The 26,638-nt window shown below is 43.5% G+C and overlaps 1 protein-coding gene across 3 annotated transcripts in view; it reads left to right on the forward strand.

The window, feature by feature from the left end:
- LOC137482843 (Kv channel-interacting protein 1) overlaps positions 1-26,638 on the forward strand; it is a 330,573-nt gene that overhangs the window by 121,920 nt on the left and 182,015 nt on the right. The window contains exon 1 of one of the 3 annotated variants that reach the window (XM_068205419.1): positions 24,929-25,239. The exons of 1 other annotated variant lie outside the window; for it this stretch is intronic. In XM_068205419.1, the coding sequence (XP_068061520.1) occupies positions 25,179-25,239 (61 nt within the window). In that variant the 5' untranslated portion in view covers positions 24,929-25,178. Of the gene's footprint in view, positions 1-24,928; positions 25,240-26,638 lie in introns of those variants that run through there. One more of the 3 variants, XM_068205420.1, reaches the window with a different exon arrangement.

Below are 26,638 nucleotides of genomic sequence, written 5' to 3' on the forward strand. Positions count from 1 at the left end.
GATTAATGGATGGTAACCAAAGCTCTGTAGGGCTGGCTGGGAAGGTAGAGAAAGGCCAACTGTCAGCGTAGAGGAAAACCAATCTGGGCTGCTGATATACGGAAAGACATTGCCTCTCGGGTGGAGAAACTAACAGTGAAAGTCTGTCATGTAGATGCCCATGTCCCCAAAAGTCGGGCTGATGAAAAGCACCGAAACAATGAGAAGGTAGATCAGGCAGCAAGAATAGAGGTGTCAAAGATAGACTTAGATTGGCACCATAAGGGGGAGTTGTTCCTGGCTCGATGGGCTCATAATGCCTCGGGTCATCAGGGCAGAGATGCCACCTACAAGTGGGCACGAGACCGAGGGGTAGATCTAACCATGGACAGTATTTCTCAGGTTATCCATGACTGTGAAACGTGTGCTGCCATCAAACAGGCCAAGCGGGTGAAGCTGCTATAGTATGGTGGACGGTGGTCCAAGTACAGGTATAGAGAGGCCTGGCAGATTGACTACATCACACTGCCTCAGACACGCCAAGGCAAGTGCTACATGCTCACAATGGTAGAAGCTACCACTGGATGGCTGGAGACCTACCCTGTGCCTCATGCCACTGCCTGGAATACCATCTTAGGCCTAGAAAAGCAAGTCCTGTGGAGACATGGCACACCTGAGAGAATTGAGTCTGACAATGGCACCCATTTCAAGAACGGCCTTATCAACACCTGGGCCAGAGAACATGATATCGAATGGATATATCATATTCCCTATCGTGCTCCAGCTGCCGGCAAAGTTGAACGGTGCAACGGACTCCTTAAGACTACCCTGAAGGCACTTAGTGGGGGAACATTTAGAAACTGGGAAATGAACCTGGCAAAAGCAACCTGAATGGTCAACACTGGGCTGGTCCTGCCCAGTAAGAACTCTTGCACACAGTAGATGGAGATAAAGTCCCTGTGGTACATATGAAAGGTATTTTAGGAAAAACTGTTTGAATTAATCCCACCTCAGGCAAAGGCAAACCTTTCCGTGGGATTGTTTTTGCTCAAGGACCTGGTTACACTTGGTGGGTAAAGCAGAAAGACGGGAAGCCCATTGTGTACCATAGGGAAACCTAGTCTTAAGTGAGAACTGGGTGTAAGATTTCATTGTGATGCAGATAGAAATAGAATAAGGGGTGGATAATGTCCTGGCTTGTAAAATAAGCATGTATTCTATTTGCCATCTGTTGGAGGTGGGCAGTTTTCTTATCTCTTCCAAGAACAATGCCTCCCTCCAGGGAGATATGTTCTGTTAATGGGCCATTAAATGACTCACTGCGTGACTGATGGGGTTCCATCACCCAATTGTGAGATGCTCCACCCAGAGGGAAGAGCCAAGCATCCCTACCTGCATAAAATCAGCATTTTTGAGACATGAACTCAGCCTCTTTGCTGGATTCCTAAAGGAGCAGCTTCTTGTCCGCTGGATTCCCAGAGGAAGACCAGGCCCATCTACTCTATCACCAGACCTTCAGAGAAAACGACACTCTTCTACAGGACCACTGCTTCAGCAGCATATCATCTGCTACTCTAGGAGGAGCAGCCACTACTTAACTGGACTATTACCAACACCCTGACTCTTCAGGGTGTCAGGTTTCTGACTCTATAAGTAGTTTTGTTTGTACTAATTACTTTTAAAAAAATTATTATTATTATTTAGTTTGGTTTTTTTCCTAGTAAAGAACTGTTATTCCCATTCCCACATCTTTGCCTGAGAGCCTTTTTATTTTGACATTGTGGTAATTCGGAGGGAGGGGAGTTTACCTTTTCTATTTCACGGGAGACTCTAGCCTTCCTTCACAGACTCCTGTCTTTTCAAACCAAGACATTTGTGATATGTGGATCATAATAAAAAGCTGCTGTAAGTCTCTTAACACTTGTGGCAGTGGTGCATTTGTTGGAAGTCCACTGCAGCATCATGAGAATAGGTGAAGCCCACTCTCAAAGAAGAGAGCTCCCTGGGACTCACTGGGGCCACAGTGCTGCTGGCCATCACTTCTGGGCTGTGCTCTGCCATCAGTGCAGCTCAGGTAAGAGATGGGTGGCTGCATGTTTCTAGCAGAAATGGTGCTTGGTGCACAGTGTGCAAATGCAGCTGAATTGTCAGACCTCAGTTTGGTGCGTTTGTGCTGGGCCAAGCCTGAGCTGGCTTTACTCACTGCATGTATCCCTCATTTGCCTGATGTACTCAGAATCTGCATGTCACACACAACGAGGATCAGCTGCATCATTAAGCATCACAACCTGTGACATGCAAAACAGCTGGGATGCAAATGAGCCCCGAAGAAATTAAATGTAGTGCTCAGGGTCAACCAGTGATTTTTCTAGACAATGGCAAGAGGCTCCAGATACTGGGTTTGTGTACAAGTAATGAACTTGGAGGTTGCTTGCTCTGAACTTTCCATCACCAAAGCCTCTGCACTGGCTGCCATGCTGACTGCTTGAACCAGATGAACAGTTCCCCTGATCCACCTTGAATCTCCACATAGTGACTGACTAACAACATTTGTCCCCCTCCAATTTCTTTATTTTAAATGAAAATTATTCTAGCATAGCTGATTATGTGATTGCTGTTGAAGTAGTTTAGCTGGATTGCACTGCATTTTAAGGTTTTATCTATAAATTATCTTGACCAATTGACTTTTACTCAATTATTATTGTAAATGCTTCAGTGGATTAAGAGAATGCATCTAATGTAATACATTTTGATTATAATAATTCAGTTGATATTTCCTCATTCAGATTTCCATGAAAAGTCACAGTTGGCCTAAAGTAGGACCATGGCAGTGTGGCTAGCTGGCTGAAAGATGTGACACAAAGGGAGCCCAATGACATGGGAAGGCAAGGTGGCATGGTGGAGAGCTGCCAGAATCGATTGCAGGGCTTAATTCAAGTTCATTGCTGGTTGGGAAGATGTGTTATACAGGACATTAATGAAATTTGCAGGCGGTATTAAATTGGAAGGCATTGGAACCCTGCTGAAGAGAGAGAAATTCGAGTTTTCAGTGACCATGAGAAAAACAAGAGGAGTATCTACTAAGAACTGTTTCATTCTAGGAAAAAAGAAAGTATTTCTGAAGGAAGGTTATCACATGTAACAGTGAAGAGAGAGGACAAAGCTTGGAGATAGAAATGCTGTCACTGGGTGTCTCACTGCAGTTTAAGTGCTCTATTTCTATGTGTTACAACCATGAAAAAGCCACTGTAATTCTGAGAGCTGTTCCTGAAAATACCCTTTTCTGAACGAGTCATTAACTGATACCGCAAGGCAGTACTTATGCTCTACAAGTTCACATAAAATCGAGGGTGGAGGGGGAAATGAAACCTGTATTTTATAATGGTTGGGTTGTACAGTCTGACATGCTTTGTTCATGTACTGCACAGGGAGCTTGTTTTTTGTCTACTGAAGCTTACATGGTGCAATGACTACTCCTGTTTTCCTTTCTTTTTACAAATGGAAAAAGCACAACAAATGCTTTATTTCTGCCTTTATTGAGCTACTTTATTAGAAATGTTTCTACATATCTTGAAAACAATGAGGCCCGTGCAGACACCTTTCAATCTTAATTACTAAATAGGAGCTAGAGCGATACGTCATGCCCATGTAACATGTAAGTCTCTTGACAGCTGGTTGCAAATCCCTGTCTGGAGCAGCATCAGTTATGGTAATTTCTATGCAAGTTGAAAACTTTGTTTTGAGCATAAACACCTGATGAGGAATTCTCTGGAAATACATGTTAGAAGTTAGACATAGTTTGTTTCTTGTGCTTTTGGACAGCTGATGATAGCTCCCTGTGCATATAGCCATAGTAAGTAAGTTTTAAAAGTACAGACATTATCAAACCCGGGGCCAACTCAATGTGCCAGGAGCAGCTGAGTTGTTTTTCTGATGGCGATGAAGGTGTTATTTGCAGCTTCCTTCACTGGCTTCTAGTGATTAAACTTCTAATAACCACAAGAAGATTTTAATTACATTTGATCTTTCTAGGATGACATCAAATGGACTTTTAAAAAGCCACAATCTTCTTCCACAGAACTAAAAATGAGTTGAAATTCTGCCATGCAATTTTGAGCTGACATGTTGGTAATTACAGAGAAGGTGCATAAAAATAATATTCCAGCTGTACCAGGGCCCAAGGCCGTCCTTGTGCAGTGCACTCATGTTAGACCATGCAACTGGGCAGTGCCTTGCAGAGCCTTGCTGCAGGAATACCCATGGTCAGAAAGGAGAGGGGAATTTGGGGTGAAGGGATGAAGGACAGAAATGTCTTTAGCAGAGCTGGGGCTACAGTTTGCAGCTGGGCTGTGGGCTAAGTAGTGTGAGTTGTCCAGAATTTTATGTTGAGCTACCATATCAAATTCAGATGCTGTAGTTTTTGTCATTGTCATTTTGGTTCTAAAGTGTTTTGATTTCTATCAAGAGTTATTCTGAGATAAATGTATCAGACTCAGCAATATCCTGTGCTGTTCCCGCTGTTTCTGTACATGCACGGCACTTACCTTGTACCAGCATGGACTAAATTTAAGAAATGAAAGTAAGTAACTATGTCAGGATATTTATTAATTAGTGGTCGGACATTAGTGAGATATTGCAGTAGCTTGGGTGAAATTTTTTGTAATGCTAGCTAAATCCACAAACTGTTTGCAAATATGACTGACTTTGAGAAATGTACCAGCATTTGCTGGGACAAAGTGATATGTTTTACTGATGTATTCTGCTCTCCTGAGAAGAATGAGATGCAGTAATTTCAGTGAGAAAGACACGGCACATTTCAGAGTCCTTGTCCAAGACTGCGAGATGGTTTCTGTTGATATTTCACCCACAAAGTATACTCTACACTCAAGCCAGTTGTACTGTCCAAAGTCTCTAATGTAAATACAGGATAAAATTTGCACTGACCACTTTTTTAGGGTACCAGCATTCTCAGAACTGATGAATTTCCACATTTCTTTGCTTAGGCTTTGCTCTGAGATGTGACTAGTTAGTTGTTAGTCATACCCTGTTGGCTTTGGAGTTTGCTTCTACCTTGTTTTGCAAGCCCTGAAGATGATCTGTTAGCAGTTACTTGGGGAGACAAAATTTTCTGTAGGTCTGATTTTTAATTTTTTTTAGAAGAGATAATTCAGTGATGGCTGTATGGATGGATATGTAGCTTTCCTTGTTTTGGAGGCTGATAATGTGCCAGAGCTGCACTGCATCAGTGTTAGGCTTTGTTGTTCTTCAACTTCTACTAGTTTGAAATATTTGTTCCTGTTCAATGTGAGTGAAAACCTTCAGATTTGCTTTTCAGGAGCTTTCAACTGGATTCTAGAACTAAGACTCTTAGTGAATATTGGGTTCATAATACATCAGTTTAAAATGCAGGTCTAAGCTGCTTGCTGCCTAATCATGCCTGAGAAGATGCTCATCATCCCATGTGATGCCCTACAGCTCAGCCCAGTGTTCCTTCCTTCAGCTGCTTTGGAACCTGTTGAATCCAGCAACCCCAGGAAGGCTGGCTGGTACAGTCTTAGTGTGCATGTTTGTTTTGTATCCTTATGCCACCAGCACAAGGGTTTCTGTCAGCATTTGCCATATACAGTGGCTGCTCCTGTCTTCTTTTTAGTAGGTCTTTTACTATGAAAGTGACAGATCTTGGGCCTGTCTTTACCATCTGAAAATAGATTAAAAGGTTAGGACATTAAGATTAAATGGTTAAAAGCAAACTGATGTCCAGAGTCCTAAGTATCCCACCTTAATAGGAGTTTTGTACAAAATGCATGCTCCCACAGAACCGAACCTAAAGTAGAGCATGATCCATCAGTCTCAGAAAGTCAAGGGCCTGCTGTCTGTGTGCTTCTGATGATGGCTGCTCCACCCCCCTCACCTGAACTTCTGGTACAGCTGGGTCCCCAAGAAGCTGATCTGTTTTTTTACATCTGTTAAAATTTAATAAGCTAAAGGGATTGTTACCTGGCTGAAAGCTGATGCCATAGAGACAAAAGCACAGAAGAGACAGCCAGTCTAGTCTAGCAGAATAGTATTGTGAGGTTAGATGAAGTGTTTCTTACTTTACGACAGATTATCACAGAGATGAATGCAAGCTTGGTTTCTGTAAACATGGTAGGCTTTGTTGTTGTCATTTGTGCAGTAAAGAAAGCAAGGTCGTGTCTGTGATTTGCTTGTTCAGACTTCCAGCTTGGGCTGGAAAAGTGATATGAGTAGTAACCCAAGAGAGGGCTGCTTTACTGAAAGGCAAGTTGGAGAGAAAGCAAGTAACAACTTTAAAGTAAGCGAAGTTAACAGCCCTTGTGCAGTAGCAATATTGCTCTATTGGATGGGTTAATCCCAGCATTCCTGGACCTAGAAAGGCCTTTAACTCATAGTAAACAAATACAAATACTTTGGAATTCAACAGTAAGTTCTAATGCTACAGAAAAGACATGTTATGTTGATCTGCTGTAGTGTTTTTTTCAATAACTCATCCATGATAGAATAAATATAGGCTACAGCACTTAACTAGGCTGTGGCAAAGTTATATTAATGGCAGAAAAAATGAAAAGGAAGTATTAATACACAACTGTGGTACATCTGAAGCTGCATATTATCTGCCTCAAAATAGTGATGAAGCTGTGATAGAACATCTAGGTCAAGTCTTTCCATCTCCCAAGGGAATAAATTAGAAAATATTAGAACCAAAGTAACTCTTTGAATTCTTTGGAGTCATCATCATTAAACAGAAAGTGAGAGTGAATATTTAATTACATATGCAATCAGGCTGGAAAATATGGGCTGTTAACAGCTTTACTACAGGTCAAGACTGTATTCACTGGAAAGTGATGTGTTTCTGCCTGGCAGTCCTTCAAATTCAGCCTCCCAAAAGACCTTTGGGAAAGTTTGGATGAGTGAAGGTATATCAGATACAACTACAAAAAGAATCAAAAGATCAAAAAGCAAGACTGAGCACAGTGTAGGAGAAGGCTGGAAAGCAAAACTGAAGGGAGAAAATACTGAAGAAAAAGTTTAAAAGCTTGAAATTTTTTCAGGCACTGAAAGAACAAGAGAGCACTGAAAAATTCAGCAAGACTTCAAGAAGCAATTTATTGACAAAAACAGCAGACATTTCTCAGATTTGATGAGTTCTCAGCTTCAGTGCTCACGCTCACCTAGCAAGGTAGAGGTCAGACACCACCTTGATAGAAACCTGCCTCAAGGAGGAGAGGAAATGCTGGATGAAATTTTGCTCACTCAAGGTCAGCCAAAATGTAATGAGCCTGTGATGCCTCCCAGTGTTCCAGGAAGACAACTGTGGTGAAGTGATGCTTTATTAACTTTAAGCGGGCCAAGAATCAATTAATTTAGGAAAAAAGTAAGACTTGTCTTTGACTGTGTGTATGCTTACCCTCTGAACCCTAATTCAGTATTTCACATGTTTTTACATTTGTGGGTAAAGCTGATTGTGAGACTAAAGGAAAAGCCTGGTGCTAACAAATCTCTCATTTTATTTATCTTGCTCAGCATCCCATCTGATGCCCTACAGCTCAGCCCAGTGTTTCTTCCTACAGCTGGTTTGGAACCTGTTGAATTCCAGTTCCATTGCTGTCTGAGCTTGGACACAGGGTGCAACTGAGTCACAGTGAACCCTGGGAATTGTAGCAGCCTGAAGTGCTGCAAGTAAAGTCCAGGGTAAAGAAGCAGAAAGGGCCTTTGCATAATATCCACAGATGTTTAATTCAGCCACGCAGTGACATGTTCAGAGTTCCCCCAGCACACACATCTTGACTCTCCCTACCCCATCTGGAGGGGTCGGGGGTGAACCTGGTCTTGGGGCAGTGCAAAGATGAGGGCCAATCAGGGACATAGGAACAGACATAGGAACAAGGGAAGGAGCCGATGGGGTTTTAACAGCTTTGAGGGAAGCTTCTTGTGTCTTCTTAACTTAGGGGATGCCCCCCAGGGTCCTCACAACTCCCTGTTTTTTATATTATTAAGAAAGCTTCCCTGAAGGATCAACTGAGTCAACACAAAATGACAAAAACAATCAAAAGCACGCATAAGACAATTTCCAAAATGCAAACAATTCTGAGTTTCTAATGTCTAAATAGATTTTCTTAGAGCTGGCAGGAGAGATGCGGAGCTTTTTTAGTACAGGTTATCAGGAAATCGAGTCAGGAGCCTTCAGTAGGGACTGGTTCTCTCTCACCTGTGGCAGTGCTGTTGGCTGTGACAGAGTCTGTACGAGGTAGTATAGATGGTGATGTGCCTGTTGGAAATTCCAAATAGAAATCAGTAACTTTAAAAAAAAAGATTGTTACTTTAGGGAAACTTTCCTTTCTTTCCCTTTCAATCACACTCCCTCAGGTATTATGAAGGAACTCTGGGGAAAGGGATTAGTGAAGGGAGGCCATGGAAAGGGGGAAAAGGTGGTAGGAATTTGTGGGAACATAAAAAAGGGGTAATAGGACAACGGAAAGGAAAAGGGAAGGAGGGAGGGAGGCCACAGGAACTGGGGAAGGGTATTAGAAGAAGTGGGACTTATCAGACTGGAAGGTTCTTTTATTATGGAGGTGGAGTCTTGAATGGAGGATAGCTCATCAGTGTTCTGTGCTCTTTCAGCTTTTAGGCTGTTGCTGGGACTTGGTTGTTGGTTTTGGGTTTTATTTCCTTGGTAGGAGTGTGGAGGACTTCCATGATGTGGGTAATATTTCGCAGGTTTGCAGTTTGGTGCATGTTTACTACCCTGCACTGGAACTCCACCAGGTCCTGTCACATTGGCTGCCTGGGGGCCTTTTATTCCTTGTATTATATTAAATTCCACAATTTCTCCATCTCTTAGACTGTGGAGGTATTTCCCAGGGTTATTCTTTTTTATAGCAGTCTGATGAACAAACACATGTTTTTGTTATCATGCTGGGTGATGAAACCGTGTCTGTTTTTTACATTGAACCATTTCCCTGTCCCCAAAACATTCATGGCAAGGACTTTTTTATCTTGGCCAGTGGGTTTGCATTGGTGTTGGTGGTGCTGGATGTGTTGCTGGTGCTGGTGCGCTGCCATGCAGGGTTCGTCCTTCTCCCGGTGCTGGTGGCCGCGCCAAGGCTTGTCCCCTTCTCCTTCCCAGGGGTCTGTCTCACCTGGTGCCTGTGGATGCTGCTGGCGTGGGGCTTCCAGAGCAGCAGCGGTGGGCAGGGGGCAGCTGTTTCGCTGCCAGGACTGCAGTTCTGAGCCATCCCACGGTGGGGCTGCCTGCCTGCCCTTGGATCTGTCAAGTGCTGCTGTGACCTGGGCTCAGCCACGAGTATCGGCTTGCCCTGGCCATGCGGAGCAGCCACGGGTTTTCCACAGGAGCAGCTGCTCGGTGTGAGGGGAGACGGCTCTTGCCACCTGTGCCACATCTTGCAGTGCTATAGCAACAGAGGTAGACACGTCTGTTCTTTTGTTTACTGTCCTTTCCAGCACTGCAAGCACACATGGAGTTTCTTTCCCCTTCGTAGTAAGAGACTGGTGCCGCCATAATTTGCCAGTCAGGGACTGCTCCTCTGACTCCCCCACACTCACTCCTGGAATCAGGACCGTGGGAACCGTGGGGGGAGCCCTGAGGACCAGAGGGCGGAAGGGGAGACCCCGTGGCTCCTGCCATGCGGTCTCCGCCATCTTGAGCATGTGAGTGCGACCATGTGGCCGCGGTCATGCGGTGATTAAGCGATAAGTGGAATAAATAAATTTACCCCACAATGTGGGGTAGTTATGAAGTGGGTATGTATTGTCAGTGCCCAGCACAAGTGAGATATCTCTCCAAAATCTTGTGCCCTGAGCCTCAGTCTGACCCACACTTTTATTCCCAAAGGTGTTCCATATGCAATACATTGCACAACTTATCCATGCATATTCAACCCCTGACCCTGCCTGTCCTCACCTCTCATGCTAAATAGGTCCATGCCCTTCTGGGCATGCGTGGTTTGCTGTGGTGGTCGCGTGGGGGTCTCTTGGGGGTCTTCTGAGGCTGAAGATTTTGGTCTTCCTTATGACTGAACTTTTGAACTTTTCCTCTCTGTGCGTGCGCTTTTGGTCCTTTGGTGCTTATCTGTGTACGTCTGTCAGTCTTGATAGGCTTGGAGACAGAGGAGCTTCTTTATCTGGGTTCTTTGCATCCTCAGTCCCCTCCGGTATTGTTCTTTATGCAAGAGGCTTTAGAAATTTGCATTTTCCTATGCCCTTTATGAAATGAACAGGGCTAATGCCTTTATTAATGTTCAGCTCTTTATTGAAAAGATCAGCTGGGCAGGGGGCCCAACACGAAGCTCGCCCCCGCTGTTGTAACTTTCCCAGGTAGCCAAAAGGAAGGAGGTGCGCAGAGTTTGTCGCTGAAGTCCAGAGCAGCAGCTGCCACCTCTTCTTTCCTTGTGGCACACTGGTAGTTGAAGGGTGAGGAGGCATGCAGAGTCTGTTGCTGAAGTCCAGAACAACAGCTGTCTCCGCTTCTTCCCTAGTGGCAGCCCCAGAGAGCTCTGTCTTTCCATCTCCCCCTTCTCCCAGCTTACTCAAGTCAAGTGTTTTTTAGGTGATGGTGACAGGCAAAAGTCGATCAGGGGGTGTGTTTCCCCTCTTCCTCAGCTAGAGCATTTGTCTAGCCCCCTCTACTGTGTTTACTTCTTTATTTAGGGGTGTCTTTGTCCCCTAAAACCACTCCCATGATCCCAAGGGGTTTTTTATTTGCATTTCAGTCCCAGAATGGCAGCCTGGGGGAGTGGGAGGCAGGTTATCTCCAGGTAGTTTAGAGAAAACAAACAGAGCAATTAGCTAATTAACATTTCAATATCGGTACTCAGCTAGAGTTAGTAATTGTTTCAGTGTTGCCAATGGAACCAGGAAGGCCCTGCCCAGGAGTATCAGGAACTTTGTTCATTACAAATCCCTCCTCTATTTCTTTGATCGGGCTTAAGCCCGCATCAACTTACAGTCTTCGGCTTCTGAGGGCTAACTTCTTTTGGCATTTGTATGCTTTTACTTATGTCTGATGGTAATTCTCCCACTCTTTAGAAACTAAGACTAAATAATATTCTTATTAGAAATTTTTCAGTTAACTCCTTTGGCTAAAAGACACATTCTTATTAAACAATTACAAAGTACTTAAGCCTTTACTATGGCACTTTAACTCAGAAGCAGTTATTAACACTTTACTGTATATCAGTCTCTAGCAAGTCTTCTTTAAAGTTAATTTTAAGTCCTCTGGTCTCTTAATTACTGTCCATGCACAAGAGGAGGCGGGTGACACTGTTGGGTCTGGTCCGGCGTCCAGGGGTGGCACTGGTCCTTTGACTCTGGTGACATGGGTCCAGCCTTTTTCTTGAGTTCGTACTGCAGTGTGCGTGGTGAGTAGCACCTGGAAAGGTCCTTCGAATTTGGGGGTTAATGGAGTGGTGGTGTTCCAAGACTTTATCAACACTCCATCCCCAGGACAGATGTTGTGGGCATCGGTGTCCAGGGGAGAAGTTTGGGGGAGATACCCTTTCTTTCTGAGGCCTTCTAGGGATTTTCCTATGACCTCTAAATATTTCTGAGTTGCTGCCTTCCCTTCCAGATAATCTGCTGTACTGAAAGGGGTGATTAAAAAAGGGAGCCCAAACATCATTTCATAGGGAGAGACCCCTATGTCGGACTGAGGTCTTGTTCTGATGTGCAAGAGAGCGAGAGGTAAACGCCTGAGCCAATTCATCTTTGTCTCTTCAATTAATTTGGTTATCACATTTTTAAGAGTTCTATTTATCCTTTCCACTCTTCCAGAGCTTTGAGGATGCCATGGGGTGTGCAATCTCCACCTTATCCCCAGGGCTTTTGTTACTTGATATAAAGTTTGAACAACAAAATGTGGACCTCAGTCTGAGTCAATGTAATTAACTAGCCTTTATCGACGTATGATGTTTTCTAAGATTATTCTTGCAACTTCCTGCATGGTTTCCTTTTTGGTTGGGAAAGCTTCCACCCAGTGAGTGAGGTGATCTACGATCACTAGTAAATGTTTGTACTTTAATTTTCCCTTGCAGGGTTAACTTTTGGGCTTCTTTTATCAGGACGGCTGCTGCTGCGATTACTTGCAAGCAAGTTGGCCATCCTCTGGCTACTGGGTCAAGTAGTTTTGAGAGGTAGGCTGTTGGCTTTTTATGTCTTCCCCACTTAAATACACTCTTAGGGCTTCTTTGAGCAACTCATTCATGTTCTTTTCTTGCCGGTCCTCCATCTTTTCTAGCTTCCATCTAATATCGGGCTAGGATTTGGTGACAAACTGTACCTTCAAGAGGACTTGACCCTCTGGGCTATCTGGGTCTATAGTTGAATATAGCTGGAAATTTCATTTTAGTCAGTTAAGCCAAATTGCTGGGGTCTCATCCTTCTCCTGAGTACCATCAAAGGCCAATTTCGTGTTGCATCCCTTAGGGATAGACCCTTTGATCCCTCTTATCACGAGGGACCTATAGTCTCTAATGTTTTGCCTTCCTTCTTCTTGGCTGGGATTCCAGTTGGGGTCCACCAAGGCCATCTCCTGGTTTCCTGAGGGCCCCAGTCCACCCTCTATTTTTATATCTTCACCCCTGCCTCTCTGATCATCTGGACCTCTCCTGGAGAGAACAGAATGCTTAGAATAGAGCTCAGGTCTCCCCAGGTACAAATACTTGGCCCTAGAAATTGGTCCAACTGGCTAGATATTCCAGTGGGATCTTCTACTAAATTTCTTGGCTCTTTCCCAAATCCCTGGACTTCGGAAGCTGTCAAAGGTGCATCCACAAACCTAACTCCCCCAGCTGCTCCACCCATAGGAACCCCTCTAAGGGGAAAGAGACCCTCCACCCTTGGTGCTTTGGATCGGGTGCCACAATCTGGCCCATTTTCCAAGACACCAGGCAGGGAAATAGTAGTGGAGACAGACACTGGAGGCCAGGGGGCATACTAGGTGGTGAACCAACACTGGGCAAGGGTGGCATCACCTCCCAAGTGGGAGGAGGCAAGGAAACTCCAGCTGGAGAAGGGGAAGAGGGAGTTGGGGAGACAGTTGAGGAAACTGGGGGAAGGGACGATGGAACAGAGGTGGGAAAATGGGAGAAAGGAATAAGGGACTCAATAGGAGGGGCCAAAGGACCAACTGGGGAAACTGTTGGAGAGGTAACAGGAGCAGAGGGGGGCAAGCAATCAAGGGGGTCCCCTTCCTTTCTTTTTCTAGTCTCCACCTCTCTATTCTCTTTGTCTTCCTCTCTATTTCTTTGTAACTTGCATATTCTCACAGTCTCATTATTTATAGAATTCTCCAGCCAGCAAGTTGCATAAGATAGTTGTTCTACCTCAAGGTCCTCTTGGGTTTTTAAGTGTTGGTTTAACTGATTACACATCCACTCATCTTGGGTTCTATACCGTGGCCACTCTCCCTGTAACTCTAACTTCGGCCATACTTCTATACTGTAATGTATCATCTTACTTTTGTCTAGACCCTTTGTGGTCTCCCAAGAATCCTATTGGTCTAACAATTGCCCCAAGGGGCTGTTAGGGGGAATTCTCTTTGCTTTCTCTTTGGAAGGATCTGCTCCTTTACTATAACCTCTTCCCATTTTTCAGGCCTCAAGAAGAAAAGAAAAAAAATATACTTTAAATGGTGCCTCTATCTAAAATGGAATATACTGACAGGCAACTTAAGCTTATCTGGCCCCTTCCCACAACTTAGTATTTTGAATCTCTTGACTGAACTTAATCTCTTTTAACTAAACTCCCACTCTTGGTACTACCCTCTTGACACTTTACATTGTCTCTTGGCTGGGACAATCACTAGTCACACTCACATTTGGACTTCTTGCTGGACTTTCTAGGCTTGGACCTCTGCTAAGTCTTGCCCAAACTCTTACTTGGCCTTTTGCCCAACATTCTTTCTAGGCTTAGGAGGCTTGGTCTCCCTGCCGAGGTAAGGTCGAACGTCCTGCCGAGCCTTACACTCGAACTCTGGCCAAGCCCCCTTGCCTGACTCTTCTACTAGGCTTAGCTTGCTTGCCTTCCTGCCTTTCTGCTTACTTGGGTTCATGCCTGCTTTGCCGGGGACATCCTGCCCTTCCTTCCAGGAACATTCCTCTACCTGCTCTGCCAGGGACCTCCGTCCCTGACTGCCAGGGACATCCCACCTTCCCTGTTATCCTTTCCTGCCTGCTGGGGACATGCCCTCTGCCTGGCGGGACTTGCCACTCCTGCCCACTAGGACATCCTGCCCTACCTGCCAGGGACATCCCACCTGCCTTGCTATCCCATCCTGCCTGCCAGGGACGTGCCCTCTGCCTGGCAGGACTTGCCGGTCCTGCCTGCTAGGACATCCCGCCCTACTTGCCAGGGACATCCCACCTGCCCTGCTGGGGACATTCTCCTTTCCCTGATTGCCAGGGACTTATTTTGCCCCTAGGGCACCTCCACACGCCCGGAGGAGGGCCTGCTTTACTTCTAGGGAGACGCCTCAGTCAGTCCTCCATTCCACTTGCTTCCCCCCATTCCCAGCTGGCCCCTTCGCAGGAGTCCAAAAACGTGGTACTAGTGGGTCCTTCTCATTTTGGAGGTCCATGCTGCCTGCCCCCGTCTCACTCACTTACTCACTCACTCACTTGCTCGTCTCCTGGTTTTTCTTACTGATCCGACGCTCCTCCGTGTTGCTCATCTCACACTGATCCTAGGGTCCGGTTGTAGCCAGCAACTCCTGAGGGTCGCTCGAAGCAGGTGGTTGAGCTGTCCAGCTATCCAAAAGGTCATTGGTTAGGACTACATTCTGCAAAGTGTAAGGAAAAGGCGTAAATAACCACTGTACAAAACACTTCAACTCCCCCTCTGGAAAACCAAATTCTTCTTGAAGAAAAGACTTTTTAAGGTAGAGGTAAACTTCTTGTTCTGAATGGGTGAATGTTGTTTCTATCTTAGCCCAGTCTCTTCCCAACACCCAAGAGCAAAAGGAGGAAGGAACTGAAATTTCAAACTCACCACACTAGGGTAAAAAAACCCTCAAGTTCTCGGAGTGGTCTAGTGCAGATGTTTTCCAGGAGAGGAGGTCTCAGACTAATCGGGAGGCCTCATGTTTGGGCGCCATTTGTAGCAGCCTGAAGTGCTGCAAGTAAAGTCCAGGGTAAAGAAGCAAGAAATGGCCTTTGCATAATATCCACAGATGTTTAATGCAGCCGCGCAGTGAGATGTTCAGAGTTCCCCCAGCACACACATGTCTTGACTCTCCCTACCCCATCTGGAGGGGTTGGGTGGGGCAGGGTGAACCTGGTCTTGGGGCAGTGCAAAGATGAGGGCCAATCAGGGAATAGGGAGGGAGTGGCTCAGGGACATAGGAACAGAGGAAGGAACCAATGGGGTTTTAACAGCTTTGAGGGAAGCTTCTTGTGTCTCCTTAACTTAGGGGATGCCTCCCAGGGTCCTGATGCCCCCTGTTGACGGAGTGAACAAATTACCCTTTGTCTCCTTAGGAAAAAAAGCCTGGAAGTTTCTCTCCTCAATTTGGTTAAAAGACACCTCATAGGACCTTGGGGACTTGACCTCAAACCTAAGGATAGCCAGCTGGACAGAAACCAAAAAGTCCCACCTAAGCAATTCACTAGAAAAAGAAGAGAACAAAAGAAATAATCGCTTTTGTGAAGTGTTTTAGCAGGAGCAAGAACCTCTTGCCCTGGCTTGGTTTTTCTCTGTAAAGAGCTTTGTTATTTTGCCTTTTATTAAAACTATTTTGTTTCCAACACTGTCACAGAAGCTATCCTGCTACTTTTATGCCATCTGAGGTAGCTGAGCTATCTCTGGTGTGGTACTTTTCTCTGAGAGCTTATGAGACCTGGCTCGAAGAGATAAGTAGCAGGTCCTCACAGGCAATATGGACTTGAGGCAGCATTAGACCTCATCCTCTAGATTAAACCCAAGATAAAGCTAGTGTCAGATATTTGGATGCTTATTCATGAAGAAGGAAAGATTTGGTATTGGCACATGTGAAATACAGGGTATTTATCTATAAGTAGAATTTATCTAAAATTGTTTCAAGTTTGCTGCTTGTAATGGTTTGCTTGCTTATGGAGTTTGTTTTCTAGAGCTGGACCCCTTCCATTTCCAGCTTCTAAGCTGTGTTGAGCATCTTGCAGAGACAGGACATATAAGCTCTTTGTGGAAAACTGCTTTTCTCAGCAGTAGTTAGTCCTCTATTCTTGTAGGTCATGGATCTCTGTAACTTCATTTATTCATCCAGTGGAGAGATTTGTTGCTCACCACCAGAGCAGAGAGTGCCTTCTCAGGTTTATCTATGACATGGCACAGTATATTTATATATGACATTCCTTTAAAAATGTTACTAAGGTTGGATTGGGTGTACTGGTGGAACAATTTCCAATGTACATGCTGCCACTGATCTCCTTTACTGCTGTCTGGACCAGCCATTTATATGTGAGAATACTTATGCTAATCCATGCCTTGTTCATATATTAAGTATCAATTTGCATAAACAAGGTTGTTGAATGCTGTAATTTAAATGCTAGGCACAGCTTTTTTGTCTGTGACAGGAAGGTATGAAAAATAATTGTAATAAATATTTACAATAAAGAAACAACAGATAAATTGTTTTTGAATGGCTCTACAACAACCAGAACACAAGTCCTGGTGTTGTAGATTTAGAGCGCATCAGTTCTCTAAGAAGCATGGATTTACTGGCATAAAGGTTTGTGTATTTGCCAAGGTAAAAAGAAAGGAAATTATCGGGAATACTTTCCATTTTATTAGGTTGTTTGGTTTTCTTTTTCCTGCTGCTGCAAAATGAATCAAGTTGTACCTTTATAGTCTCTATCCCATGAGGCTGACTTGTGAATCAGAGATTAGTGGCAAAACCCCTCTCAACTTGGCTCTTAATTAAAATGGAGAATTCCAGCATAAGTCAGACTGAACCCTGGCACAAGCCCTTCTTTGGTATCAGCCCAGTGCTGGAAAAAGTGCCTCTGGGATCTGTTCATTGTTAAGAGCCCGGCTAGCCATTTTGAACTTCAACTTGAGATTGAAGACAGCTCTTTCTGACCTTTTGGGCTAGGAGCTGACTTCCTGCGTGGATGTTGGGCAGCACTGGGAACATGCAACTATGTGAGCTATGTTCACTGTCTGGAACTGTGAGCAGTTGTGCCAGAACTCTGCTTACGAGGGCGACCCTGCAGCTGGATGTATACATCTGTTTCTCTATGTCCAGTTTCTAGAACAATGGCTATGCATGTGTTTCAGTGCATCTTAAGTATTGTGACAAAGCATAATCTAAATTTCAGTTTGGAATCTGAGTCTTCAGGCAGCAAGGAGAAAAATAATCAGAAGGCTCAGGAAATAACTTTGTTCCCAGTAATGTATATTTAGAATTAATTTTAAAGATTTTTTGCCCAAAAATAGAGAATATGCTCAATTTTTGTGTAACACTTTTTAAAATTTCAGTAATTTTTGAAATTGTCATTGTGACTTTCCTCAGAATTTAGCCTGGTAGAGTAGGGCTGATCCTGGTGCAACAGGGGTTTCTTTTCTTTTCACTCTCTTTTTTCATCTCTTCCCAAGTCATTGGCAACAGTTCCTAGTTATTGCAGGACACTGTTTTGTTTAGATTGCCAGGCCCATATTAGAAGGCTGAGAAAGGTCAGTGCACTCCTGTAGATGAAATATTGTAAGAGGTCAGGTAAGTCAGATTTAAAATACCTACAGCAGGGACAAATAACTTTATCTGTGTGTTTTTACTTCTGTATCTTGCAGAAGTGAAGCCAGTAACTCCACAAAGATCAGAAGCAATGAAACTTCCTATTTTTTCTCTCTGGTGTTGTTCAGTGCACTTGGAGGGTTTTTTATTTTTTCATGTGAAAGGTCAGGGCAATATTCGTCTTTCTAATTTAGACTCATTAAAAAGAAAATAGTATGTATTTTAGGTTTTGAAATGGTACCATAGTTAGAATGTCATAGGGGAAAATGGCTTCATAGATAATGCTGTTCAGTGTTTGTCAAATTAGGGTTTGCAGCTTTAGCTGAAACATGACATCTGCCTGTGTCTCTATGGCTCCATTCATACACAAACTTGCTTACAATTTGTGACTGTGCTGGGGGGTGGGTTGCTGCATCCAGGGGCTTCTGTAAATTGGGGAGGGTAAAGGCACTGGTAGGTGCTCCTCTCTCCTGGAGCCCTGCAGAGCCCTCTGCCCACTTCTGAGCCAACCTGAATCCTGTAAGTTCCTCGGGGCTGCTTTATTCCAGGGCTTTTTCCACTGGATTAATGAAATCTTGTTGACAATCTTCATGAGAGAGGATTGCAGAAAATTTGTTTCATGTAAATTGGCCATTAATTCTTTTGCTGTTGTTGCTTTGGCAAGAATGAAAGCTGAACCAAGGAACAAGTCTGCTGTGGAAGCCAACTGGAGGGAATCTGAAAAAAAACCAAGAGCTGACTGGAATTTACTGATCTGCATGTAATTTCTCAGAAGTTATTCATTAGCTTCATGCAAAAACTGCCAGTCTGTAGTTGTCTAGGTAGTTAATGTGGGCTCCATGGTATGGCAGTAGTTTGTGTAGTTTTTCTTTCACTGAGAGACACCCCAGTGACACTCTGCTCCTCTGCAAAGATGAAAAAATTCCCACTCTGTGCAGGTTAGCAGCAGAGTTTTACTGAGGAGGGATGCATGGAATGCTAATCAAGTACCCATTTTCCATTATGCGAGTAAAACACTGACTCCTCTGCAAGAAATCCAAACAGGTCAGAATGCAGCTGGGAACCCTGTTTGTTGTGGTTGATACCTGGTTTGCCCAAAGAAGATAAATGCCCTGTCTCGGTGTCCATGCAGTCTGTGGGTCAAAATGAGTCTCTTGTAACAAGTAACAGAACTTGTATACTACTTACACTAATCTAAGTATGGGTCAACTTCTTGGACTCCTGGAAATACATTCTGGATGCCAGTAGAGGAGGGGGGAAAAGCAAAAAACCAATACATTTTCTGCATGTGTGAAAAGTGCTTAATAGACAAGAGACAAATTTAGTTCCTTTTGTCCATATATATCTGTCTAGGGACTGTGCACAAAGTGTGGGAACATTTGACTGACCTCTGTGTATGTGAAATTGGCATGGCTCCTTGAAGCCTGTGGTGAGCTGCTCCTGCCTGCAGCTGAGGGTTTTGCCCTGGTAGCACAGTTGGGAGGCTGCTTCCCTGTCAGCACTGCCGTGTCTGAGAGATAAGCATGGCTTGTTCAACTCACAGAATCATGTCCTGTGGATTTGATGAGACCTTAAAGGGCATCTTGTGCCTATCCCCTGTCATGGGCTGGGGCACCTTTCACTAGACAGGTTGCTCCAAGCCCCGTCCACCCGGTCTGGAACTCGCACTTTAAAGGTGATGTATTAACAAAAAGTTGATGCTCAGTCTTGAAGTATTTATGCTCAAATTAGTAAATTAAAAGTAGTGCAGACATGATCTGAATATATGCCGTTGAGTTTGCTTTAGTTTGGGTTATTTCACACATTAGTGAATTGTCAGTAGTGGAAGTAGTGTGACAATGTATCTCAGAGCTGTCTCCACCCTTCCATTGGTACATCTTGAAATGGAGTATTTCTAATTAGTTATTAACTCTAGGGGATTGGTGTATTGAACAGAATTTGAAAATATCTGCCACCAAGAATGTGATTTGGGAAGCACTTCAGCAGCAAGATAAAAGACGTTATATAATTGTAATAGTAGTAATTCAGTCCACCAGCTAGCAGGAGAGGAATAGCATATATCCCTTTTATTGGAAGCATTCTTCATCTGCCGGAACCTTAATGTGAATTCTCTCAAAAAAATGAAGTTAAGATGGAGTTACAGATGGAAATACTCACTTGTATTGCTGAGAGACTCATATTACAGAGACACTGCAGTTATTCTCCAAAAGAGGTGATTGCAAAATGCAGAAATCTCCAGATTTGTCAAGATTTTTGAGTGTCTTAACAGCGTATTTTTACATCATATCTTTGAAGCTCTACATAGTTCTGCCATGTAGGAATGTAGCTGAATCTAGATAAAAACTGGCTTAAAAAACAGATTTTTTTTTCCCAAAAAGAATGCTGATATCCTTTAGTCAGAGGAAGGTTGAATTTGGCTCCTATTAAGATTTCAGGATTTCAGAATTCCTGAAAACATTTAGTGGAAATGTCAGTGATTTTAATAGCTTGGGAGTTACCTGAAATTATTTCTTTTTGTGAAACTCAGTGTAGAACAAACCTTATTTTGTCCAAATGGTCTCGTGGGAAGGAGGTTTCAGTTTATAGATCACCCTATTATACTACTTTCTCAGTCATTCCCAATCCCACTTAATTTACATTACTTGTATATGTATGTTGTAGTGGTGAGCTTTAAGCTACAATTTAGTCTTTGTTTTAATTTGGTGAATGACTTTAGTGTACTGACTGCTGGCAGAAGTGTCTCAGACCTGGTGGTTCCCATAGGGATGATGGAATTTCCCATGATTGTTTGCACAGATACTAATAAACAACTGTCCTTTCTAAGCTTGCTTTTGTGTGGAATTGCTGTAGCTATAGTGAGGTATCAGGTACAATATGGTTTTCATTGGCTATTTAGGGCAGGTGCCACATCTGAACTTCAAAGCCTGTTTATGTCCACTCTGCAGCAAAGTCTGCTCCATCCTGCACAGATGTAATGTAGTTCAATTCACAATAAAGACAAAGCAAAATACTCCCAGTCAATCTGCTAGACTGATGCTAATGTACTGAGGTGCTGTCTTAGGTTGCAAATGCAAGATGGGGCTGGGGGTGTGTATTCTATTGCCATCTGTTAGAGGTGGGCAGTTATCTTCTGTTAATGGGTCATCTTTTAAAACCAGGTAGGGCAGTTTTTTGTATCTCTTCTACAACCAGTCCTCCCTCTGGGGAGATCTCTTCTGTTCATGGGCCATTGTGTGTGTCACTGTATGACTGATAAAATTACATCATCCATTGGGAGATGCTCCACCCAGGAGCCAAGCATTTCTAACTGGATATAATCTGAAATTTGGAACACTGCAGAAACCTTTTCCCACTGGATTCCCAGAAGAGCAGCTTTCTTCTCCACTGGATTCCCAGAGGAAGACCAGGCCCATCTACACCACCACTGGACCTTCAGAGGAAAACTCCACCCTTCTACAGGATCACTGCTCCAAAAGAACCACAGCTGACACTGCAGGAGGGCTGTAGCCACCATTTCAACGGGACTGCTACCACCACCCTGACCCACAAAGTGTCAGGTCGTATTCTGATTATGTCAGTGTTGTCTTATAATTCTTCATGGTTTTTTTAAAAATTTTATTTTTCCTAATAAAGAACTGTTATTCCTACTCCCATATTTTTGCCTGAGAGTCCCTTACTTTCAAGATTAAAATAATTCGGAGGCAGAGGGTTTACATTTTCCATTTCAAGAGAGGCTCCTGCCTTCCTTAGCAGACACCTGTCTTTTCAAACCAAGACAGGTGCACCTTTGTATTAGAACCAAACTCTGAATTTACTGCAGGCAGGTTTAGAGGCAGAGCCTCAGTACATCCCTGATGTAGATTTGGTCCTCTTTTAGCATCTCTTACCCAGGATGCTGACTTAGGTTCCCACACAGCTATACCTGTGCATTTCACCATCACAGTCAGAGCTCAGGCAGCTTCTTATCTCTAAAGGAAATACTCTGAAAAATATTCACCTCCTCAGATAAAGGATGTCCACCAGCATTTGTTACATCTCAAAGTGTTCTCTCATAGGTTGATATATTTGAATGATCATCTTTTAAGGAAAGAGAATTCCTTCCTCCTTTGGTAAATACTCTAATTTTGTAGTGTTTACAATGCCTCTGTACCTCTGAGGTCTTGGTTTTCAGCTGTGAAAGAAAATGTCTGCTTTTTTAACTGGGGATTTGCAATTCTGTGCTCATCTGCCTAGGCACAGACATGGTCCCTCCTCTCATCCCTATTCTTGTATATTTGAGTCATACAAATAAAAATGTGCGTAACTGCTTATCCCCATGATTTCTTAGGGACCTGTAAATACTTTCAGCTAAGACAGATCTTTTCTTTCAAGTTTCACAGAAAATGGAATATTTACTTTTGCCCTTTGCCTTCATATGCCATGCTGTTTCAAGTAGACAACAGTGCAGCATCAGGGGTGCAATTTTGTCTTCTCAAATTACTTCCTTCTTGGCTATCTCACCATATGGACAGCCTGATCTGTCACTCCCAGACCGAGCTCTTTCTGCGTGGCTGAGATCCAACGGATGTCAAAAGGAATCCTGAAGCCAGCTACTTTCATGGTACTTTTTGATGTAGGAGTTTGTAGGCAGGTGGGGTCTGTCTCTTCTTCCAAGTAACAAGAGAATGAACAAGAGGAATCGACCTCAAGAGGAGGTGTAGGTTGGGTATTAAGAAAACTCCTTCACCAAAAGGATGATCAAGCACTGGCACAGGCTGCCCAGGGTAGAGGTGGGGGTAACCATTCCTGGAGATATTTAAAAGATGTGTAGATGGGGCACTTGAGGAAATAGGTGACTGGTGGCCTTGCATGAGAGACTGAAAAGAGTGATGTCTCAAGACATTTTGCGATGTATATATGCGGGGGCAGAGGCAGGTCAGGCCTTGCCCTGGTAAGGCAGTGCCCTGCCCTGTACACCCCACCCTGGCAGTGGCTGCCAATCCATGGCACGCTGGATGCAATGCCCCACATCCAACTCCTACAGCCTCTAAGACAACTCCTGAGGGGCCAAATGACCAGAAGCCCACCTGGGAGAAGGGCCAAGGGGTATTATAAAGTCACAGAGCATGAAGCACTCGTGTCTTGACTCTACCTCCTCTTGGAATTTCTGTTGGAACACCACTGGAACCCAGGATCTAGTAGCTATATATGTGTTCTTTTATACTTCTTCTGTTTTTCTCTCTTTCTCCTAATTCCCTCATCTTCAAATTTTTGAGTAATTTAGAATCAAATGGACTTCAAGTTTGCTAAGTTGAACAGGCCCAGTAAATTCTTTGAGAAGTTTTTTTTAATGATTGAAGGTTGCACTAAACCTTTTGCCAAAGTTCTTCAATTTTCTGATGTCAGTAAAGTTCTTTTTGTTGTTTTGATCTCTTGAGAATATCTTGTCAGCACTTCTCCCGTGTGTCTAACTCAGCATATATAAACAACCATAAACGCTTTTAAAAACCTCATCAGCGGAGTTGTTTGGGGCCTTACACCTTGGCAACACTTGACTTCTGCTAGTGACCGTTTGCCTGGATTGAAGATTCTGGTTTTGACATCTTGGAGACATTGGCTGTAGCCTCTAATCACCATCCAGCCTTTGTTGAATGCACAAGTCCCAAGAACAGTGATTTTCCACATGTACACTGTAGCCTATGTAATATTTTGTTCCGTAAATGCAAATAAAATTTTAATAAAATAAATAGAAATATTTGAATTTTAAAAAATCTTAAGACTCTCACACAGCTGTTCAGTACCTTGTGCAGATCAATGTAGTCTGAAGGATCCCCAATGGGAACTGGATGGCTGGAGAAGTAAGGGCAGTGGGACCTTCGCTGTGGTAGCCTGGAGGAAGGAGCTGGGGCTGGATGGAAGGCAGGGAAAGTTGCACAAACCAGAACAGGCTCCTCCCACTATGACAAAGGCCCCTGTGTGCCTCAAGTCTTGGGCAATTCCCTGCAAACTGATGTGTTTCATTTCAGGACTTGTGTATTTAAATAGTACCTTCGCCCAGGCATTTCTCACAAAAAGTTCAATTTATGTGTTTTGAGTTATGAAACAATAAAAATTAAATTATTTTGTGCAATGCCTTCTGAAACTAGAAACTAAGGGGAAGCTCTTTGCTTGTATACACTATGGATGCAAATATACTTGTGCATGCAAAGACAGATGCTGGCAGCAGGTGAGCAGCAGGTAAGGCAGGGTTGTACCTCCAGGGACACCAATATTTGGGGAGCTGGGATCTGCATCTGAGGGAATCTACTGCAAAGTTAGAGGAAAGCTGAGAAAACTTGTTGAGACAAGGTGGTTTGTTCTGTGGTGAATTTCCTCTGAAAAATACAGTATTTGTGCAGATGTTGCCCTAGTCTCAGTCACCACGTGCAAGTAGCAAATTCATTTGGATTTTGAGACCTGCCTCAGTGTATTTAACACCTTCTGTACCTAAGCACTTGCTATTTCACCTTCTGAGAAAACACAACCAGATAGCTAGCTGATTTTTTGAAATATGACAGAACTGAAAAAATGCTGGGAGTTGCTCTACCTCCTCCTAGTTGATGTTTGTAGAGTTTTGTTTCAACAGCTTTTGGTTTTAATGTCCTTGAAAAGGATGTACACATACATACTTGGCAGAAAAATAAGTTAATTGTCTTGCATGTCTTTCTGGTGTGTGAGAAAAGATATGAAGAAGAAGGATTGTGGTGAAATTTTCTGTTTCCCCCTTTTGCACTTAGTCATTTTTCTCTGACTTTACTGCTCGAGAAGACTGTTGGAGATTGCTGCTTTCTACCTTTCTGTCAGACTTTTAATTAGCAGTAGCACACAGCTCATGCAGCTGGGGCTTTGATGCCTTGCTCACTATTGCTTCCCACTCAGAAGATTTCCATTCATTCTGAGTTGGTATCCAGCCCAAAGCCCTGGCTTCCCCTGAGACCCTCAGCATGTCTACAGGACTCCAGTTTAGTATTCACTGGAAGAGCTGCACTGATGCTCCCTTGCTAGACCTGCAGGCTGCTGGTTGGAGCCATAAGGGAACAGGAGGAAGAATTAGCCTGTGTGTTTATGTGGCTGTGCTCCAGTAAATATTTTGATGCATCTGCTGCCAGCTCTAGTCTAAGGGAATCTACCTAGCATTTAAATTTTGATGGGGAGCTGTTTTGAATAATAACAGTGCAGCTGGCTGTGAGTCAGTGCATGTGTGTTGACTTAAAAAAAACCCTCAAAGCTTAACGCTTGCTGAATGCCGAGCTGCAGTGCTTTGCTTTTTCCCTCCTCCTTCCTTCTTTTCTTTCTTGTCTGGTCTTTCTCTGTTTTGTTTTGTTCTTGGGGGCATTTCTCATAGATTTTGTTCACTGTCAGTAGAAGGGTGGGGTAAGAGGAATAAAAAAAATCCTAGCCAAAAGAAATCCTCCCCAAAAACTCACGAGTAGCTTTTGCAATGGGTGCTGTCATGGGTACGTTCTCTTCTCTACAAACGAAACAAAGAAGACCATCAAAAGGTAAGACCTCCTGTTATGCTTTTCCTGTCCCTTTGGTTTATTTGCTGTGGGAGACATTTGCATGGGGAAGGGAGGAGAAATGAACATGTGCCACTTGCAAGTATGCTGGCAATGTTTTTGTGAGGAGTAATTTGCAGAGGAGAGTGGGGATGCTAGGTGGTGAAGAAAACATGGGCATGAGGAAATTGCTGTGGAGGGGCTTGGGGGTTGAACAGAATCTGAAATACTGTAATCCTTAATGCAGGCATATATGAGGAGGAGAAACTCAGTGGCATCATATACAGATCACTTGCAGAAGAGACCTGTTTATTTCCAAATCCCATACTGTATAAACCCTTTGAAGAGGGAACAAAATGTAGATATACAGCAAATTCTTCCCAATACCTTTGGGGTTTTGTCTCAGGAAGTATTGTTAGTGTTGATGTTGCATATTCAGTAATCCAACACCAAGCATGCAATACTAATGATGTATGTTTTATAAAGATTAGCAAGTGGGGAAAAAATTAGGATGTTTTTGTAAAAGAGAGAAGCAGGAGCTCATAAAAATGAGAAAATAAACAGCAGTCCCAGGGATTTCAATCCTTAAATCCATAAATATTGCCTATAAGTGCTGATTTTTCAGGAACTCTGGTTTGTATAGTATTTGCTTGAGCTTTGCTCTATTTTCTTCAGGGTTAATTTGAAGATTCCAGGGTGTTGCTGAGCAGAAAGTTGAAAGCACTGTCAGGGGCACATCCATACCTTACAGAATGAGTATTTTTTAGAAAACAAAAGGAAAAAACTGTATACCTTCAGCAATATTTGTGCTATTTAGAAATATTCCCTGCCCAAACCTCTGCATTTTAGAGTCACTTGGTATTTCTAGGGAGGTCTCTATTTCCACTGGATCTGTTGCTCAGTTCATATATATGCTTTTGAACTGCAAGTTGGTATGGATTTTCTTGCAATTTAAGTTGGAAACTGTCTTAGGAAATATCAAATACCAATTAATGATGCAAAAGAGAAGTGGGCAAGGGCTGTGAGATTGGTTTGTGGCAAGTTTGTGAGCAAAAGTCTGTGTTCCTGATACCTGTAGAGTAACATTTTAAGTTGGAGTCTGTGTACATAGTTTACAGTTCACCCTTCTGTGTTACTGTAATGCCCCCATAATTGTGCAGTTGTCTGGGACATGTATGATATTACATAAAATGTAAGAATAGCCGTGTAACTGTCTAAGCACTGAGTTACACCTGAAGCTGGGAAACTTGTGCTTAGGCACTGCAGTACACAAGAACTGAACAGGATGTGCTGGGCATGGTGATTGCTGTGACACAAAGGGGTGTCTTGTCTACTTGCCAGGAACCTGGGAGCTGATTTCCACTAAATGTAGATAATTTGTGGCTGAACATATCCATTCTCT

This window comes from Anomalospiza imberbis, chromosome 15 (assembly GCF_031753505.1).
Source record: "Anomalospiza imberbis isolate Cuckoo-Finch-1a 21T00152 chromosome 15, ASM3175350v1, whole genome shotgun sequence".
Lineage (NCBI taxonomy): Eukaryota > Metazoa > Chordata > Aves > Passeriformes > Viduidae > Anomalospiza > Anomalospiza imberbis.